The sequence below is a fragment of the Dendroctonus ponderosae genome, unplaced genomic scaffold (assembly GCF_020466585.1).
Source record: "Dendroctonus ponderosae isolate FM_Combo_2020 unplaced genomic scaffold, Dpon_F_20191213v2 Dpon_F_20191213_2, whole genome shotgun sequence".
Classification (NCBI taxonomy): Eukaryota; Metazoa; Arthropoda; class Insecta; order Coleoptera; family Curculionidae; genus Dendroctonus; species Dendroctonus ponderosae.
In genome coordinates, this window is record NW_026018165.1 from 18862652 (window position 1) to 18882137 (window position 19486).

General features: G+C 39.0%; 2 protein-coding genes across 2 annotated transcripts in view; one reads left to right on the forward strand and one right to left on the reverse strand.

Annotated features, from left to right (window-relative positions):
• Positions 1-2379: 2379 nt before the first annotated feature.
• LOC109545372 lies at positions 2380-4160 on the reverse strand. The gene is made up of 3 exons (XM_019916036.2): positions 3280-4160; positions 2766-3024; positions 2380-2642 (listed from the first exon to the last, which is right to left on the reverse strand). Exons 1-3 carry the CDS (start codon positions 4042-4044, stop codon positions 2455-2457), a joined length of 1212 nt encoding a protein of 403 aa, XP_019771595.1. The 5' UTR covers positions 4045-4160; the 3' UTR covers positions 2380-2454.
• A 4373-nt stretch (positions 4161-8533) lies between these two features.
• The window catches only part of LOC109545390 (protein gooseberry-neuro), a 14843-nt gene continuing 3890 nt past the window's right edge, over positions 8534-19486 (forward strand). Inside the window, exons 1-3 of the mRNA XM_019916057.2 lie at positions 8534-8720; positions 9361-9674; positions 11792-11909. Coding sequence (XP_019771616.1) covers positions 8681-8720; positions 9361-9674; positions 11792-11909 — 472 coding nt within the window. The 5' untranslated portion in view covers positions 8534-8680. The remainder of the gene's footprint in view (positions 8721-9360; positions 9675-11791; positions 11910-19486) is intronic.

Sequence of the window (19486 nt, forward strand, 5' to 3'; positions counted from 1 at the left end):
CGGTATTTTAGAGCTCTTTCCTAGAACATAAACAATTATTTTGCACAAAACCCATATAATGGCTCATAACAATTCAAATAAATATTTGAATGGCCTGAAACATGCACGGGAATTTATAATTTCAGTTTTTTGCCAACAAAAAGCCAACTACTTTGAGAACTTTAAGCAGCCGTTGATTCACTGAAGTGTGCATTTAAGCGGAAAAACTGAAGAAGGATTTTTGTTCCCAATTGAATGAGGAACCGAAAAATAATTTTGATTTGCCGAAAAGGGAAAAAGAAATAAATATTTTTTCCAACAACAGAGCGGATTTTATTTTTTTTTTACTTAAAAACTGTGAATTTCACCGAAAACACTCGTAGTAGAAAAGTAAAATTTTTCCGACAATCCGCCGGCTTAAAGTTGCGGATTTTCTGTGACAATCTGAGAAATTTATTTTTTTTATCAAAACATGTCCATTTAAACGAGAAAATCCAGGAACTTTTTTGCTCAAATGATTGCAGAACTGAAAAACAATTTTTGTTAGCCGAAATTGCTCCGACGTACTCGGCTTTCTTTCCTAGAATGTTAAATTTTCACCGACAATCAGCCGGATTTTAATTTTTCACTCAAAAAGTGAGCATTTTAGAAAAAAATCCGCAAAAGCTGAAAGAAAAATAATTCCTGTTTACCGAAAAACAATTCGGGTGCTCTGGTTTTCTTCTCGAAAGTAAATGCGAAATATAGCGTTAATTGCCTCGGACAATCTAACGATTTTTGTTCGATTTAATCAAAAACTTTTTGGGTTTTAGTCAAACATCGCCTAAAATAGCTTGAAACTGTCTTCCTGACGTATCAGAAGCACAAATGAACCTAACGAATCACCTAAAATTCACTGGATTTAAGCAATCGCCTCTGAAGATTTTTCGCTTCGTCAAACTTGCAACTTCGCCAAATGAACTCCGTGATACTTAAAAAACCATTGTTGTTACCAAAACATCACCGATGTTGGGGTAGAATCTATCCTTAGGTTGAGAAACACTCTCACGCTGCTGAAACATTGAGAAAGATTTCCGAGCCGGAGTCGATGTTCTGAGGAACTGGCTCAGGAAAGCCGAGCTCAGCTCAATGGAGTTCATTAAAGATTGAGAATCTGCTGCTTCTGCGGTCTGAAGTCGAATAAATTGAGAATCTATTCAAAAACATCAGAAAAGCGTTCCAGCCCTTGATCTAAAGGCTGCGAAGAAAGGAAAATGATGAACACCTTGACTCGGGAGAAGGAGGCGTTGGTTCACCTCTTCAACTAGCTGGGATCAACCAGGAATCACTGGAGGCCGACCAGAAAAAAATTACTCCTTCTGGACAACGCGGGGTGTGTGCTTCAATCGGTATTTTATAGCTCTTTTCCCACAAAACCCATATAATGGCTCATAACAATTCAAGCAAATATTTGAATAGTCTGAAACATGCACGGAACTTTATAGCTTCAATTTTTTGCCAACCAAATGCCAACTACACTTTGAGGAGTTTAAGCAGCTGTTGATTCCCCATCAATTTCCACAAAGCCGCGAATTAAATTCGAACAAAACCCGGGTGTGTATTCAACAATTAAACACTAACAATGCTTTAATTAAGCCAGATTGTTCCAAGCATGTACCGAATGAGGCGTGAATTGGAACTTTAATTAAAACAGGTGCCACTTCGCCATTGTGCCAGTGTATAATTGCTATGAAGAATATTGGAAAATTGAAATCTTCTCCTGCAAGGAAAAAGTGGTGGCCAATTGTTGTGCAATTTGCTTGATGAAAATAATCATAGCGATTTAACTAAATATTATTAACAGTTGCCAGTTTTCTCCATTCGGTGTTGTCATGAGCGTTTATGTAAAAATGCAGTGCGGGCAAAGGAAACACTAAAATCCTGTAGATTTAAAGGATCTTGAGTACCTACGTAAATTGAAACAGCGCTTTAGTGCTACCCTCGTAATGGCCAATAAGACGTTTCTAATTTAAAACCGGAAATTACAGGAATAAACGCTCGCATACGCTCGCATAAGTCTTTATGAATGGATTCGTCACCATTGTAAAATTGTTTAATGATTTTATTTCAGTTTTAAGCAGGGAGTTATGGCGAAATGTGCACATTAAATGTTTCAGAGAAGAAGATTTTTGTGTGTGAACAATGAGTTGGAGGCACTCGAGGCACAGCCGAAAGCTACGTTAAAGTTATATTTTTCCGAGAGGATGAAAGACTGTTATTTTGGCTACTAGAAAAATGCAATTTTAACGTTGCTCTCAGCTGTGCCTCCGGTGTACATTTTTTCCCCTAGATTAAAGCTTTTACCTGGAAAACGAGCTGTTGCCTTATATGCAAACGGGAAAGTCTCAGTAAAAGTCATCGTTTCCCTAATAAGCTATTTACTATAAATATCGTTTACAACACGCGAACACTCCTGCAAAAAAGCATCACAAGGATTTAAAAAATTCCATATTCCACAGCATGTCGACATATAGCGTTGGCCTGTTCTGTGAAGGGTTTTCCATTGCAGATTTCCAACATTTGCCTCCGAAAAGAGTCTATGCGAATATCGCGGGGCATGTTTTGGTTGTACATGTTCACAACTTCATCTCTGTTCATCAGTTTCTTCACCCAACCGATAATCCCTGAAAAATGTTACACTTATTCACTATCAAACAATTTTTAACTGAAATGATTTCTCCTATCGAGACTAATGCGGGCAAATTTACAGCTTTAGTGCAAGGAACGGACTTAATCGGGATACGTACCAAAAGCGATGCCGATCACTGAATATTTTTTCCACTCGCTCTTCAAAGCTTCGTAAGGATAAATCTCCTTTGGGTTGGCTCCAAGCTCCAAAACGAACGACGCGAAAGTATTGTAATATAAATCCAAATAGTAGTCCAGTTTATCCATATCAGCCTTCGATGCCCCCGAGTAGAAAATGTAGGAAAGATCATGCACTGGCGTGCTGATGTAAGCCAATTGAAAGTCGATCATCTTGATGTGTTCCAGGTCTCCGGATTTCTAAAATTGCAACAGAGGTTGGAAACGTTTTGAAATGTTTAAAGCTTTTGAAATAATGAAATGAAACTGAGCTTTCCATTCAAGAACGTAGCTGACATCGGTTCTCTCACTTGCTCACATAGGATTCTGTGGGCGATGCAAGGTAAACAACCAGTTGCTATGTGCCAACTTGCTACTTGGGCGGCTTAAATTATTAGAGTTTTTTTGCGGGAGAAACTTGGGAAAAATAAATCGCTAACTCAAAAAAAAACATACCGAATATTTGAACATCAAATTATTCATTGAGCAATTTCCATGTATCAAACATGCATAGTCTCCATCGTAGGCACGACCTGTAGCGGCAACCTCTCGAATATTTGAAACATCCCTCAATTTTTTGATGATCTCCGCATCAGCAGCAGCGTTGAAGCTGTTAACTGCAGCTGAATATGCAGTTGCGATCGGTTGCGCCAACTCCTTTCCATTCAGCAATTTGACAATGTCCACCAGCTCGTTGGCCATCTGTTGAAACCGGTCTGGATATTCGTGCTTGTAGACAAACGACAACGCATGGAATCTGGCATATGTTTTGAAAATCGTTTCTAAATGTTCAGGTGTCAAGCATTCGTTTCCGTGGTACAGCTTGTAGCCGGCGATGCTAAGATTTTCTAGGACAATGAATTCTTTGTTGGCACTCGAATGACCGCCCAAGTAGTTCGGTAGATTCGTAATAGGGTCTTTCACTTCTTTTTGCTTTTGGAACTTGTTCAACTCGTCGAAGATTTGCGAGTACAGGTAGACTTCGTTTCTATAGATTTCCTCATAGCTTTTGATAAAGCTGAACGCTGGAACCACTTTAATGACAATATGAGTGACCTCTCCGCTGTCTTTATTGGTCAATGTGCCAGTGAAAAACTCCGAAAGGAGTCGCGTCGTTATTGTTCCATTGCGATCAATTTGCAGGGTGTAATGCTGATACTCTGATCGTAAGGACGGCAAAATATTACATAGGCGACGATACACCGATTCGTTCTCCGACATCTTTTCAATTTTCACTACACGCGAATTCACATCACCAACTAACTGCGACAGATTTTACTTATTTTACTCGAAAATCGACCGAGTGGGGAACATAATCAAATGTTTAATTAGCGTTTATCGTCGAGCCATGATAGATACAGAACCGATAAGGTGAAATCGTGAAACAATGTGATTATCAGCGAAAACAACACTTAAAAATGGTTAGTCAATGAAAGTATGGAAAAATGTTTTGATTTGCTAGATGGATCATGTTTTGCTGTTCTCTCTTGTGCCGCTAGCACTAAAGACGCCAATCTTGAATCGCCCTGTTTGGAAAAACATTTGACAATATTTCGCAACTTTTGAACAATTCCTGGAACTCTGCAATGAATAATAATCTATTCGTGTACCGAATTAAAGTTGGAACTTGGCGCAAAACGTGTGTCAAGCTAAGATAAGCTATTAATATATTTGCTATTAACTTTAGTAATCTTTTTAATCAAACGTGACGGTTCTACCAAAAGTGAATAAAACTGAAATACTATTTAGTAGGTAACTAACAAATCTTGAGATTTCTTGTGTGGAAAATTTCAAATAAAGAAAAAAATACACCTTTCCTCATCAATTTCACGTTTAAACTGCTACTTCATTTTCCATCCTCAATAAAGCAGTGATTTTTGGCTTGAATGCGCCAAATCTCCCAAATAAACAAGCATGTCCACATTGATCATAATCGATCATGGTCTTCGGCAGCCAAAAGTAACAATAGTCATATTTGTAGTGCCATTCTTTTACAGTTATCGGTTCATAACATCCGAGTATACCCAAGAGTGAAATTGCCACTGTTGGAAGCCTTTGGGAATGAATTTATCCGCACACAAGAACTTCCTCGTGCTGATCGATTGGTTTTTGGAAAATTTGCAGAAATCTAGAATAGCTTGGAGAGCAAAGAGAATCGGCCACATGTTTCCCCGAAACTATTTGAACGGACTTAAGAAAAGTAAATTAAGCCATTCCTCAGGAAAAAACCGTTGAAAATCGGCAAGTTTACCGCCTATGTTTGCCTCTCAAATTGGGAATCCGTAAAGGATTATAATCAATCGGCAGGCTAAAAACTTTAATGGAATTCTTCATGGGAATGTTCTCAAAAGTGTCGCCGAAAACGGAAAAAATTATAATTGATGGACATCATCAAACTAGATGACCAAAGCGTAATATCTCGTATTTACGCGTGTCGTGGTTTTTACAGTGTCCGCACATTTAATAACAGAATTTTGTGAAATATTTTCTCGGAATCGCTTTTTATATGCGAACTATTTTCGGTTGTGTTTGCCGATTTTTATCAATGTTTAATAGGAATTTAATTAGGTGCAGATATTGCCGTTTCATCACGCTTTCGATACTGATGGGTGAGATCAGAATCGGTTATTTTGCTAATTTTTGGACTTTAAGAAATTTTATTTCAACCTGGAGAGGACAAGGCAAAATGGATGAAGGAGAAAACCGCAGCACTTGAACTCTGGAAAAAGAGTACATGCTTTCTTGGTTGTGTCATCAGCAAGCACCACCAGCATCGGTTTTGAATCAGTTCATTCTCATCAACATCAGCAGGAAAGCGCCTGCTAATTTTTTGCATCAATGCGACCTAAAATTTAGTTTCATCCCCTCGATGAAAGTCATTTGAAGTTATTTAGTAATCATTGATTCGGTGTGGTTAACATCAAGTGAAATCAGTCGCTTATATAAAGAAACCCTGCCTAAACGAGGATAGGGCGACTATAATAATTTCCTTTGATCAACTCTACATACCTAAGTATTCTTTTCAATTCATTGACATAAACCGTTCAGCTCCCAATTTCATTTCGCAGGAATTCTTATAAAATCACTCGGATAACTTTTAAAGAGCTTCCGGCCAACCGGCCGGGAACGTTTTTGATAGAGTCTCAGTTGGAGATTTGTGCCAGTGGAAATATGCCATGTTAAAAGTTCTCTTGAGAAGTTCTAATTTGCCTTTGGCATTGGGCGAATTTTCTATTAAAGCTGAGGCATAATAAGAGTGAATTTCGTATTAGTGATATTTGGAAATTTGTTCCAAAAAAACAAGTTTGATGACTGAAAAGATGGACTATTATTATTGTAGTATTGGTCTTATTGTATGTGGTATTACAAAAAAAACGCAAGATTTTTAACGATTCGAAAACCTCGGATTTTTCCAAAGAGAAGAAAACAACTTCAGATTATTTTGTTGTTGTGTTAATTCAATTACGACTTCTGTAAAAGTGAGACTGGGCAAACATGCTCTCGTTGCAAGACCAAGTTCTTTTCAAAACTCTTTGCATGTTGGCTGTACATTTTTTTCGCTATTATTGAGTGATTTATTTGCTCTGTAATTGCTGCTTGGGGGCATTTTTTCGAATATTTTCTCTTTTTGAAAGCAGTCTATCTATACATTCAACGGTACCTATATCTTTAGCGCCGTGTGGTTCCAATGGTCCTTTGACAGGAAACAGACAGCTACTGTTAAGGAATAAAGGCCCCAAAATGTCCTTGGAAAGGCATTCTCTTATGTGATCTTCAATGCTTTTTGTATGAAATGCGACAGATAAATCATTCAACCATGCAGGAAAGTACAGAGTGCCTACTTGGGGCTTTAATGAACTTGAAAAAATTCAAGTTCAACACAGACACATTTCAGAACAGCCTGCTGACCATCCCAGCTTTCCACAGCCGAATAATGCATGTCATAACATCTAATTAGTACGTACCATGATGGTATCAGGCTAATATGCGTTCGACGTTGCAGATTATTCGCTCGCCTTTCCGCTGCATTTTTGCTACAAATTATTATCGGGCATAATCTACCATGAATTTTCTTATAGCTCGTGACCAAATAAATAGTTTTAAGGTCGGGCCTCAGTTTGAAGCACCTCCCATGGAAGGTGATTGTTCCCTCCCATGCATAACACTGGGCTAACTTACCATGAAGAGAAGTGTTATGGTTTTTACCCAGCTGTAGTACAGAACACTGAAAATTTATTTTAATCAATGTTGCAATTTACAGCAGGATTTTTGCTGGCGGATTTTACTTGGGGAGGTTGGAAAAATGTGCCAAATGAATATTGCAAAATTGGACTTATTGACAAAGCTCTCGGCTTCAATTAAAACAATTTCGGTTGGAGGCGGTGGGTCTCAAGTGTTTTTTACTATCGCATTTTTTGTGGATTTTGCGACAGATAAGGGGAAGTGTAGCTTCATTAGTCAGACTAAAGTACAATTTAATACCTAAGGTTCCATTCAAACACAGTGTCAGAAATGTTACCAGATAGAGCCGAACAGCGGTTTTTCACCAAAACCCGATAAAGTTCTGGAAAGGTTTCAACTCACTCACAAAGTTTTTTGTTTTGCTGCTACTGGATTTTATTTAACTAGAAGTCGCTGTATTAAATTTACAAAAGTCAGTTTGGATTCAAAAGAATGATTGCTTGAACTGCGTGCGTTTTCGCGCTTAGAGCCGACGCGTCGTGAAAACGAAAACAAAATTTCAACGCTCAATCGATTCAAGTTCAGAAATTTATTTCGACTGCATTGAAGCCCGCAAAATGCGCCATTAAGCCCCATAAAATTTCGATGCTAAATCGGTCATTTGCTCCCTAATTATCAGGGTTTTTCCCATTTTTGCTGCAAAAAAATAACTTTTAGGGCCAAATTCAATTGAGCTTAGTTACTAGTTCTGATTTATTTTCCTGACTGCGTGTACTTGTGATGATATTCTTATTTGTCTCTGCACTCTAGACAAATTGAAGGTTTCAAGAAGGCAAAGACCTAAAAGAACGTTGATTTTTACCGATCATGAGTTTATGTAAATTTTAAATCTGATGATGACGCTGTTGTCTCGCCGAAACGTAATTAAATAAACGACATTAAAATCAATTTTTACTTCACACTTTGACTGAGACCCAGGAAAGATAAGAATAGCATAACTTAGTTACTAGGCCAAACTTTAACCTTATGAGCCTTACGAGCCCGTTTCTGGTTTTTAGAGGCCGAAAACTGTTCCCTCGGAGTATGATTCAGGGCTGCACCCTCATTTTTCCGATCAGACATTTAAAATAAATTACAACTTTCCAACGCTCTTCATTGGAATCACAATAGAATCGGCGCGGCTCTTAAATAAACCCCTAACCAAACCGGCTGGTGAGCATAGGAAATATCCATAGCGAAGCCTTAACATAGCTCGAATAATTTATTTCACCCCTAATTCCCTACTGCCCCCTATTAACACATCAAATAAATGTTCTTTTCACTTCGCGGACAAGCACCGCCATTTTACTTCGCCCCCACTACCAGCTCCCACTGGCTGGACTACAGTTTGGTACTTCCCAGGTGCTAAAGTCTTTCTACCTCTCCCATAAAGTCGGCCCCTAAAATATGCTTCCAACCAATGGGGTCGAGTTACGCCACTACCAGATGGTGATTTCTCAACTTTGCCTTTCTTAACGTCGAACTTTGAAGAACGAGACTTTAGTATTAGTTAGTGGTCGAGCTAGGGAAACGTTGTGTCCGGTCCAGTCTTCAGGGTTGCGAAGCGTTCGCGTAAAGTGTCGAACAAGTTGATTTTGTGCTTGTTTAGTGCCGATATTGTGGCAGTTGTCTGAAAATGGATGTGCGATCGTTCATCGGAACTTATCAATTTCAAGGTGGGTTGCAGGATTTGGCAAAAAAACCGTTCACGTATTGTGCCTCATCAGTGAGTGTGTTCCATTTAAGGAAGACAGTACATTTATAAAAATATGCGGTCCTTTTTCTCAGAAAATTAGCTTGCGAACTGCAGTTAGCGTCGGAAACTGGTGGGTTGCTCGGGTTTTCAGACCGTCGGGCAACAGACCGTTTTGCGGGTTTTGGCAAGTTTGCGAAGCGCAAGACGACGGCTAAGAAACCGAAAGAGCACCAGTTCCGAAGCTCAATGTTGTTGAGTAAATTGATGTGCGGTCAACATTCAAACTTTTGATTTGCATGTGCAAATCCCAAACCACCCAAGACCAAGAAACCATCCGGTCCAAAGATTTGTAAAACTTGTCACAGGTCATCTGAATTTATCTTTATCTACTCTACTTGGAAATGCCTTATTTCTCATGCTTTTAGCTCACCTTTTCCTATTTATTGCCTGTGATACCTGCAAACGGAAAAGAGCCCAACTTTCGCCATAGTTGAGGCAAATTTCGCATCAGTCTGTAAAACCATTAACATTTTAGCACCTTTTAACTTGCTGGACCTTTAGCAGCCACTTTAGCCTATCGAGCTTCTGAATGCCATAGACAAATGTTTTTTTTATTATAGGGCAAGGCCGTATGAACCAACTGGGTGGCGTGTTCATAAACGGACGTCCTCTGCCCAACCACGTCCGATTGCAAATCGTTGAATTGGCAGCATCCGGAGTACGACCATGCGTGATTTCCAGAGAACTGCGAGTTTCGCATGGATGCGTTTCGAAGATCTTGAATAGGTATCAGGAAACCGGCAGTATCCGGCCAGGAGTTATCGGCGGCTCGAAACCCAAAGTGGCCAGCAAAGAAATTGAGAATCGCATCGAGGAGATGATTAAGGCGCAACCGGATATTTTCTCTTGGCAGATCAGGGAGGCACTATTGAAGGTAATTTTTAGCATGAAGATTTCATTAAGCGTTCCAATCATCTGTTGGTTCCACACCAGCTCCCAAACGAAACAAATCAAAACAACATAACAACGAAAAAATTCGTGAAATAATGATCGTAGCTAAATGCTACGACTCGAAAATTCTTCTTCTTGCACGTCTTCAAACATTTTCAGAGCTAAGGCACACACGTCTATTCGCATATTTTTTAACTCCTGCAGATTGAGATACACAAAATAATTTATCGGGAATAAGTCTGGCGATCTGCGAATTTTCATCTAGATTGCACATATTTTGCGTGTTTGAGCAAAACTCATTTCGCCCACCGAAGTCATCTTCAAATAACTGTTGCATTGAAACCATTTCTAGAGATGCGATTTGTTCTTTTGAGCTATTCGGAGCAACAGATTTCCGCATGTGCATTTTCTTCCAACGGAAGTAAAACGGAACAAGTTCATTTACATCTCGCCCAGAATGTCCAGATTTAGGCAAATCTCAAAAAGTCTATAAATTTGCGACCTTCGGACTATCGGAGGATTTCACTATCATGATCACGGTTCGCGTTGGATTCAGAAGAAATAGACAGAAATGAACGAGGAACATAGACTTTGTTGTTGTCGGGGTAGTTTGGGTTAGTGGCGTTTCGCTGGCAAGCATTGCCATCATCTTCAGAGATAATTCACTCTTGGGGGCAAACACTCTGATTCCCACCAAACTGAGATTTCCAATCAGGAACGCGGTTGTTATCGGATCTCGCACTCGCACACATATAATTGTAAGAGAGATGCAAAATGGACAGCGCGTTGCTGTGTTCCGGTTTGATACCTTCACGGCTCGAAACATCGGAGTTTTGAGCCGCACAAAGTGCCAAAAAATAATATATTTTCAAGAAGATCCTCGGTTATTCACACACAGATGATTTTGAATTTTTTGGTGTGCAGTAAGGACATTCATTATTAATTAGGAAACTTAAAAAACTTCCAATATCGCGATTCTTCTGGCTTAGACATCCCTTCACTCACCCTCTATGAGGCCTATTGTCGGGTACTCTTTCACAATGTCTTAAGATGTCTCGGTGACAAATTTGGATTTTGCGAATGTTTTGTCGGAAGTGCTGATTAGTCGCGAGCGAGCCTTCACGTGAATATTCCTGATCTTTTGCGTAGTCGCCCATTACATGGGCAAATGCATGGGCGGCACGTGATGAAAGGCGTCCGTCGCCCTGGGTCACGCGCCGCCCTCAAATTAGCCCATACCGCAGCGCACCTGCGATGGTACCACCGGAGGCGACCGGGAACCGATAAAATCGCCGATGACAATGACGATGTCGAAATGATGAATTTTATTACGGATTTTTACTTGGCTTACTTAGAGGCTCCGAAGGTAAAATGTCGGTTTTATTGTGATGAGCCAATAGAAGGGCGTTTAGGAGCCCGTCAGTCACCGACTTTTGTCCTGAGGGGGTTCGGTCATTTTATTTCTTTTAAATTTGATATTGTCTGTTCACGAATTGAATTTCCGTGAATTATAAAAGAATGCATTTTGCAACCACTAGGATTTATCTAGAATCAGAGCAGAAGGCAAGCAAACGGTAACAACCAAATGGATGACAAGTTTACTGATCTGGTTGCTTGAGGTTCATGTTAGGTAAAGGAAAATTAGAGTTGGAAATAAATGCGGACTTCACGTTGTTCACGTAGACGCCTAAATGGCAGAATGCTGGAGATATCTTGGTACCAAATACCGGTAATTTGGAGAGCAATTTCGCATTGTTACGCGTCCGAGAACCGTGTCATGCGGCCACCTCCCATGCTCATTTTGAATGCAGAGTGGCCAAAAGATTATATTTACTGTTCAGCTAAAAGGTGCATTTTTCTTCATTTTATGCTTGCTAATTTTTTTTGCCGCAGCTGTAGTGTTGGTGAATAATTCACAATGTTCTATTGATCAGTTCGGATCAGGATCAGATTGGCATGAAATTGTCCAGACTCGGAGGTACCGTGAAGTAGTACAAAACGAAAAATATTCAGACCACAAAAGTTTTATTATTTCCTGGCGTTATAAGTTTTATTAACGTTTGTTTTACCATGATTTTTATATTGCTGTATTTTTTGCAGGAAGGTGTCACTGATCCTCCAAGTACAGCGGCAATCAATAAAATAGTGCGAGGTGGCAACAAAAGCGATCAAGACCCAGAAGGGAAGAAAAACCACACAATCGATGGCATTCTTAAAAGTAAGTCGAAATTAATGTAAACCCCAATACTCGCGTTATTCATGAAGTTAGTTAGTTCTTAACTTCAATAGGCGATGAGTGAAGTGAGAGGCACTCAAAATTTTGTCAAAAACTAATCAAGCAGTTAATGATCGAACTCAAAAGCGCCGAAATTAATCAATAAAAAGCCACGTTAAAGTGGCGGCGTGAGGACCACAAAAGCAATCAAATCTGTTAATTGGCGCGATATTAGGGAACCCCATAAACGCGTGTGAAGTAAACCATCAATTTCTCCTGGAATGGGCGGTTTTATGTTTCTGATTTTGGACAACAAACAGCTCAATTCGTTGGGGTTTTGTATGGCACAAAAACCGTTTTTTTAGTTCAGTTGCATGTGAAATTTTTCTGCTTCATTTGACTGAAAAATCGATCCAGAAACTTCTTGGTCTGCCATCTTTTCAATTATTTTGGCACAGACTTCCTCACAAAAACGCCCAAACACTGAACATTGCATTTTTCATCAGTTTACCCTTTAGCTGCGTGATTTAAGTGCATCATAATCTATCAATCAAGCGCCAGAATTTGCAGAATCCGCACGATTTGCTCCTCGGCTTTGTATAATTATTTCTCATTTTAATATTACCTCCATTATAGTTAAATTAGATAAATAAGAGAGTGGTGTATATAGAAAACCGAGGAAACAAAAAGTTGAAAATACAGATTAACATCACTTAAGTATCTTCAATTAATCAGTTCGCCGCAGGCTTGCAAAAACGAATCAGCATCCGGTTCAGATGCAACAATACGAAGCAGCTCCAGTTCCATCAATGCCAAAGCAGAAATTGAGCGCTACTCAAATTTATTAACTGGCCAATGCGGTTTGACAAATTATTTTTGAATCGCAAAGTGCGTAATTTTTCTTTAATGACGGGCAAAAATAACTCAGAATAAGGAGCGACCTGTGTGGCCAAAGGTGTATCTGTCTAATCGGCCCCCAGGGGGGCACTGCAGTGCCTTTCTTGATTAATGTTGCAGGAAGGCAGATGAATTATGTGCATTTAATAACTCCAGAAGAAAAGAACTGGCTGCTTTGCTGATATTTATTAAGTGTGAATTGAACGAGGCTTTGGGACTTTTCATTCACGCTCTATTCGGTTCTTCCTTCTTCCCTCGCATTTGCCTATTTTTTTGCTGTTGTTTCCCGGATGGAAAAAAACGCGATTTTTCCACCCAGCACGCCTCTTTTGGTCATTGCCATAAATATATCTGGATTGAGTCATCAGTTAATTAATTCTGATTGGATTTTAAATCTAATTACCCTCTAAATTAGGCTCTATTGAATGCCACGGCGAAAACAAGCTAAAGTAACGAAGAAACCTTTTAGAATCAGTAAATATAAAAAATTCTCTAGACCCCAAATTCTCTCCAAGAGCTATCGATTACAATAGTTGAAGTATCGACGTGTTATTTAAGCGAAAATATTAGATTTGTTGCACAGTTTTGGCTACAAAAATTCCTACAAATATGCGTTTTTTTATCGGGAATTTGAGCCAAAAGTTAGTAAAGTTTTGGAAAGAAATCGTTGAAATTCAACAAGTTAATCAGCAACATCAACATTAAATTACAGTTCAGAATTACGTTCAGTTAAAAAAATCAAAATCAGATTTCAAGTTTTGAGATTTCTTCTTCTAACTACTTTAGCCTGAAATTTCGCTCACAGCCTGTCAAATAAAATCCATATCGTCTGTAAAACTAGAAAGAAATTGTTTTTGATATTTTTGTGGGCCAAAACTGGGATCCCGTAGTTTTCACTTTGGAACTATTTAAAAAAAAATGCAAAATGGCTACTTTTTGCCCTTTTAGATACGCTCGTTTCCACCCAACTAGCGTTACTTTTCTGGTAGAGAATTTTTTCCTCTCAATTTACTTGGAACTGTGCTCTTTTCTGTTAAATTCAACATCTTCTTTCGCCTGCAATTTCATTAAACTCGGCGTAGTCTTCCACAGTAAAAATAGTTGTTCATCAAATGGCAATTTCAATGTTTCTCTGCTTCGGTTCAAAAATCATCTCTTTCGCATAAGCATGGTCCCTTCCCTTTGCAGGCAATAATCAGAATAGAATATTCCAGCAAACATCCGGAAATAAATCCTATATATTCGCATGTGAAAATGTGCCCAAATGTGTCTCCAAATCGATGCCTAAAATGCTTCATGTTAAATCCAATATTATACAATCTGGTGTCAATCGCAGCCGAAATCCGATTAGGAGCCGACAATCCCATGTAAAAAGAGCATTTTAAATGGAACAAAGCCGGAAGAAGTCAGTTTTCGGTTCAGTCGGGAGCTTTAAACCATGCAAGTTTGGTGGCCCCCATGGAAGTTAGAATTTTATTGAAATGTATTCATTTTTTTAATAGAATGCGTTCATCGGACAATGATTTACTGCCGTTTAGTCCCTTTATGTTTATTCCATATTTATGGCTTGACTTTTCATCAATAATTTAACTTTTCTGTGAAAGTCTCCACTTGACAACAAACAGAGAGGTATAGATGATTCTCAAATCGATTGAAATAGGCTGAAAGTTCAGCTGAAAAGAAGCGAGCGGAACTCCGTTTTCCACGAATTCTTCTCAGTTTCTTTGAATACAAGCCGGCTTCTCTAACACTTCTCGACATTAAAAGAAGTCGACAATTGTTAACAATTTGTACATCACTTCCAACTGTACAATAGCTGAATAATAAACCCGGGAGAGAAGTCACTATCATTTTCACATGGAACCTGACCATAAATCTGTTTGTCGGCAAAGCCGAAAAAGGCCGGATCGTGGTAATATTTTGGCTGATGTGACACAATCACAATGTATCTTTGATAATTTGGATTTAAGATGAAAGTCTTGATTTATTTGGGGCTTTTTGGACCAAAGTGCCGACGGAAGTATATTTTTCAGGATGGGCCCATACGTTTCAACACCGCCTATAGCGGTTTTTTTTTAATATGGAAAAACCCTTTGACGCCATTCTGATGCTCAGCTCTTCACTTGAAAAAAATAATTGCTTATTATGAGTAAATCCTGCTTAAGAGCCCAGACGTTCTGTCTAGTCTGTCGGATTTCTTTGCTGGAATTAAAAACAGGTTCTTTCTGAACCCATAAAGCATTAAAAGTTTTACTGTTGGTCACAACAGTTGGTCACGCTCGCCAGGTAAAAAACAAAACTGATTATTAGGTGTTCGAATGAGGGCCGTCTAATGCCTAATAAATTTTAATGTGCTCCTTTAAAGGGGCCACTTTGATTCACTGTTTAGGATTTCGATTGCGGTTTTTTCAGTGGAAGCCTCATTAATTTATCGGAGGAAAATCGGATGAGGTTTTGCTTATGAAAGCCTAAAAACCAGTTCACGGTTGTTTTACAAAAGAGCTGAGGGTGCTTGGAAAATAATATTGGGTATAGCCTGTTAAAGCAACCAAGAATTAGGGAAATTTGTCTTTTTTGTTGATGATTTGACGCTCGGTTTCAAGGAGTCATCAAGTTTGGACTCATGTTATTGAATTTTACTTACAGTTCGGCTCTCATAAAGAGATCATCCCGCTGATAAAAATTTATTTCTTTTTATGTAGTTAGCAATATAAATTCCCGAAATTCTATGCCACTTTGCAAATGCCGTTAGTTAGGACGCGCATATTCGAAATATCCACAGTGAAGACACAAAATGCCTGAAATTCGGAAGCAAGTTAGGAAATTGGACCCGAGTCCCCAGATTTTGCCCCGCAATAAATACACATTAATATCTACTGAAAATACCTGTTTGACTAATAAAACTAATTGGAAGTCTTAAAGGAATTCAATGGGAAATCGGGAGCAGGAACTAGAAAATTTTATCAGCTTTCGTTTGCCAATTTGCCTCAATTACAGCTTAAATGTTCCCAAAAACATACAAATTCTTCGTGAGCATCAGAATACATAATTGCAGCAGAAATAAAATTAACAGAAGTAAATTGCAGACGTTAAATCTCCAGAATTATACGACTTCTAATCTTTACGATCCAGAGAACCGCAAAGGCGAGCGTTTTCCTGAAATGCCTGCGCTGTATTTGAGGCCGGCATAAACGAAGAGCGATTAGGAAGGAAAGCGAAATTATGAAAACAATAGACGTAATTTGAAAGTTTTCCTAATCCCCATTATTCACATCTATCTTTTGTTCTCTCAACCATCACTTACCTCGAAAGCAAAATCATTTGTACATATTTTTATACGATTTTTGAGCACAAAGTTCAAGCTATTTAATGGTACATTATTGGAATAGTGCTTTTTGAGTTTGCTCACAACAGAAGCTGCTGTAAACTGAAATCCTCCCATTTGCATTTGCTACCAAAGCAAATGTATAAGTTTCTGTTGTGAAAACCTTTCTGGTTTCAAAATAATGAAGCATTCAAAGTTTTTTTTGAATGAAATGAGCACTTGAGCAGCGATAAGCGTGACTTAAACACCACCAGCAGTCGTTTCGATGAAAGAGCAGTTTCCATCCTCAGTGCATGATGAATGGAAGCAATAACGGATTACAGCAGAGGCGCGTATTAAATTACGCAAAAGCCACAAGGTTGTTGTCACCTGAAACCATGTAAGGTGTTCGTGCATAAATCTCAAAATCTCAGAGGGTGGGCTTTAGGCGGTGAGACCGCCAAAGGGACCGAATCTGCGGGATACATAAAGCGGCCATTGTGCGCCCAAAACGGTCAAAAAAGCCGCTGGATCAGGGTGGAATGTAATTTAGAAATATTGATATTAAATTGGAGGAGAATTTCGAAATTTATCGCCAAGAAATTTGCTCCGATGCCACATATTTCAGGCCACAGATTTCAGTTTCAAGTGCTAAACGGCCAAATTTTCCCTAACTTTGAAACTGGATATATTCTGATTCCTGCTAGCGACTTTATTTCTGCTTCAAGTCTCATTGAGCCCAATTTTTGCTCTGTAAGCCCCCGGATTTGCAGATATTTTGCACTTCAGATAAAGTTTATACAGGGTTTGAGTTGAAGCGGAGCTTCATTCAAAAAAGCTACAATCCTAAAAAATCGGTATGCTCCCAGTTGATCAAAAACATTTTTTTATGGATTTAAATGCAAATGACAACGTATAAATTTGGGTTTTCTAGAATGCAATCTGTTGCTGATCTAAGTAATTTTTGCGTTGTCTTATACTAATGATGCTTTTTTATGGCATTTAGCATATGGTTTGCTTTACGGCTTTTTAACGAATTATCGATGTTAGAGTATATTTTTATGTGCTTTTTAATTCTGATCAACTTTTTCGATATCGGCTATTAAAAAACCTGATTTGCTCTTAAACAAACTTCAGGTTTTTTTGAGAAACATTTTACCTATGCAGCTGAGAAAAAATTACATCTGTTCGATGCATTCGACGTTTGAGACCATGCAGAACTTTTTTTAGAGAACAACTAGTCGCCTTCAAATACAAAATCAATTGTAAAGCAGTTTCCAACGGAAATCAGTTTTCTGCATGACTTCAACTAAACAAAACATACTGTAGACTCACAGAAACCCTGCCAAAAGATTTCAAGACGTTATCTCCCTTTTGGGCTTCAAAAATCTGAAAAATAGCAAAGCAAAGAAAGGCTAAAGACGTTTTAAACCAAGCATGCAATTGAGAAACTATTCGTTTCACCCGTTTGTGAAATTGCTTGAAATTTGAACACCCTGTAGCTCGATCTGGAGCTGCATTTTCCGAAACTTTACACTCTGTTTTCTTATCTTGCAGTAATTTTAAATTAATTTTTAGCTTCAAAAATCGGTTCAAGAGAAAAATGTTATCACCACAACATCAAAATGTAATTTTTTAGGGTCATCTTGTATAGAATGGAAGAAAAAGACAGAAAATTCAAAAACTGTTTAGAGATATGAAGTGGCGATTTTAGTGGGTTTGGTCTTGAAGTGCAAAAACTGTTTTTTTGGTCCACTAAGCGCATGCCAAACTTTGCCTTGTGAGAAATTCATCAAATATGCGTAATTTCAGCAAAAACACAGACTGACAGAAAAAGAATTGGAGCAAATAATGCTTAAAACAGAAATCAAATAATTTGCAGTAGTAAAATTTTTCAGTTTGGACTAATTTGGTATTTGTGCTTTCTGGCCTTGTTTTAGGGATTTTTAGGCAATCTTACTGCCCTTAACTCAGCATGTTTTTAACCTCGTTAAGATTACAATGAAGGTAATAAATCAATAGAGAACCTAAACAGTTTCCTCCTGAACAATCTGGAAGAGTTTAACCCTTATGAAACAATAGGCTTTCGATCCGGGCAAAAATCCATTGTCTATCGCACAAGCCTCAGACAACAAACCTTTAGTTTTAGGCCATTTCAGTTCTGTTTAAGCATTGACAACCGTTCCAGGCAAATATTTAATTAACAAGTTTGACCCGAACGAGCTGAATAGGCGACTAATTACTCTGGCTTCCCGTGAAGACTGGAAGCGGTTTGCATTTGAGCTTTTCTATCAGATGCAAAACACTTAGTTCTACTAAGCGGGGGATGGGCGAACGCCCATTAGTTGGGGCCCAGATTTTTAATTACATCCAAAAGGCCTTTGGAAGTTAATTGGATTAGAGCGTAGGTTGAAACTGGTGAGTTTTCCGGGGTTTAAGCCGTGGGGGAAAATAGTCCGGGACTGGCGTTTTACAAGCACGAGTTGCTGTTGTTTGTGAAAAGTTGACGGGAGTTATCGGGGTTGATTCATTTAAAGGCCAAAAATTCAGTTTTTCTGGACTTTAATCTGTGAAATCTAGCCAGTGTCCGACGGCCTAAAAGCTTCCTTATTGTTCTTAATCGCTCAGTCACTTGAGGAGTTTGCTGAAGATTTGCTCGGCCGAAAAAAAGGCTTTTCTTAAGAAGAGGGACGTAATTAAATTTCATCCCGACTGGCCGGTTTTTCAATTTCGGCGGTGGTGAATGCAGAAGATTTTTAAGTAGTCCTGCCCTTGTCGACTCCACCTTCTTTGCTGCACCATTCTTCCTCAAAAGTTTCAATGTCTGCAAAAACCTCCTCAGTAAATCGCTTTCGAATAATCACACCGATTCTGTGTTTTAATCCGCCTAGTTTAGCCGGTGGCAATTGAAATTGGGCAGCTGGACGGTTTGGGGTGGTGTTGAATTGATCGCGGGAACATTAATTTCGCGTGGCTTTTGGAGGCAAGAATCGAAGGGCACTGGGTGGCCCAAAGAAGGGCGCCTTTCAGTCTGCCACTCTGAAGGTGAATGAGCCCGAAACGCCCCCAAAGGCAGCCCCGTATTGAGGCAGCAACAAAACGATGTCAGGAATGCGACAGATCGGCCACTAATTCGAAAGATTAAAGCGGCCGCCGACCGGTCTGGGATTTTGTTTCAGGACATATTAGCCGCCGGTTTGTAGGTGGTTTTTAACACGGCTTCTCTTTGTGGTTTCCATTCAGATTTAGATTTATTTTAATGCCTTTCGAAATTAGCTATTGAACGCGGATTATGGCGCGGCTTTTTCTTCGGCTTTTCAGGGTGTCAATGTGTTGTTTTACGCGGCTGGTGCAGTCCTGTTCACTTGGTTTAACATTT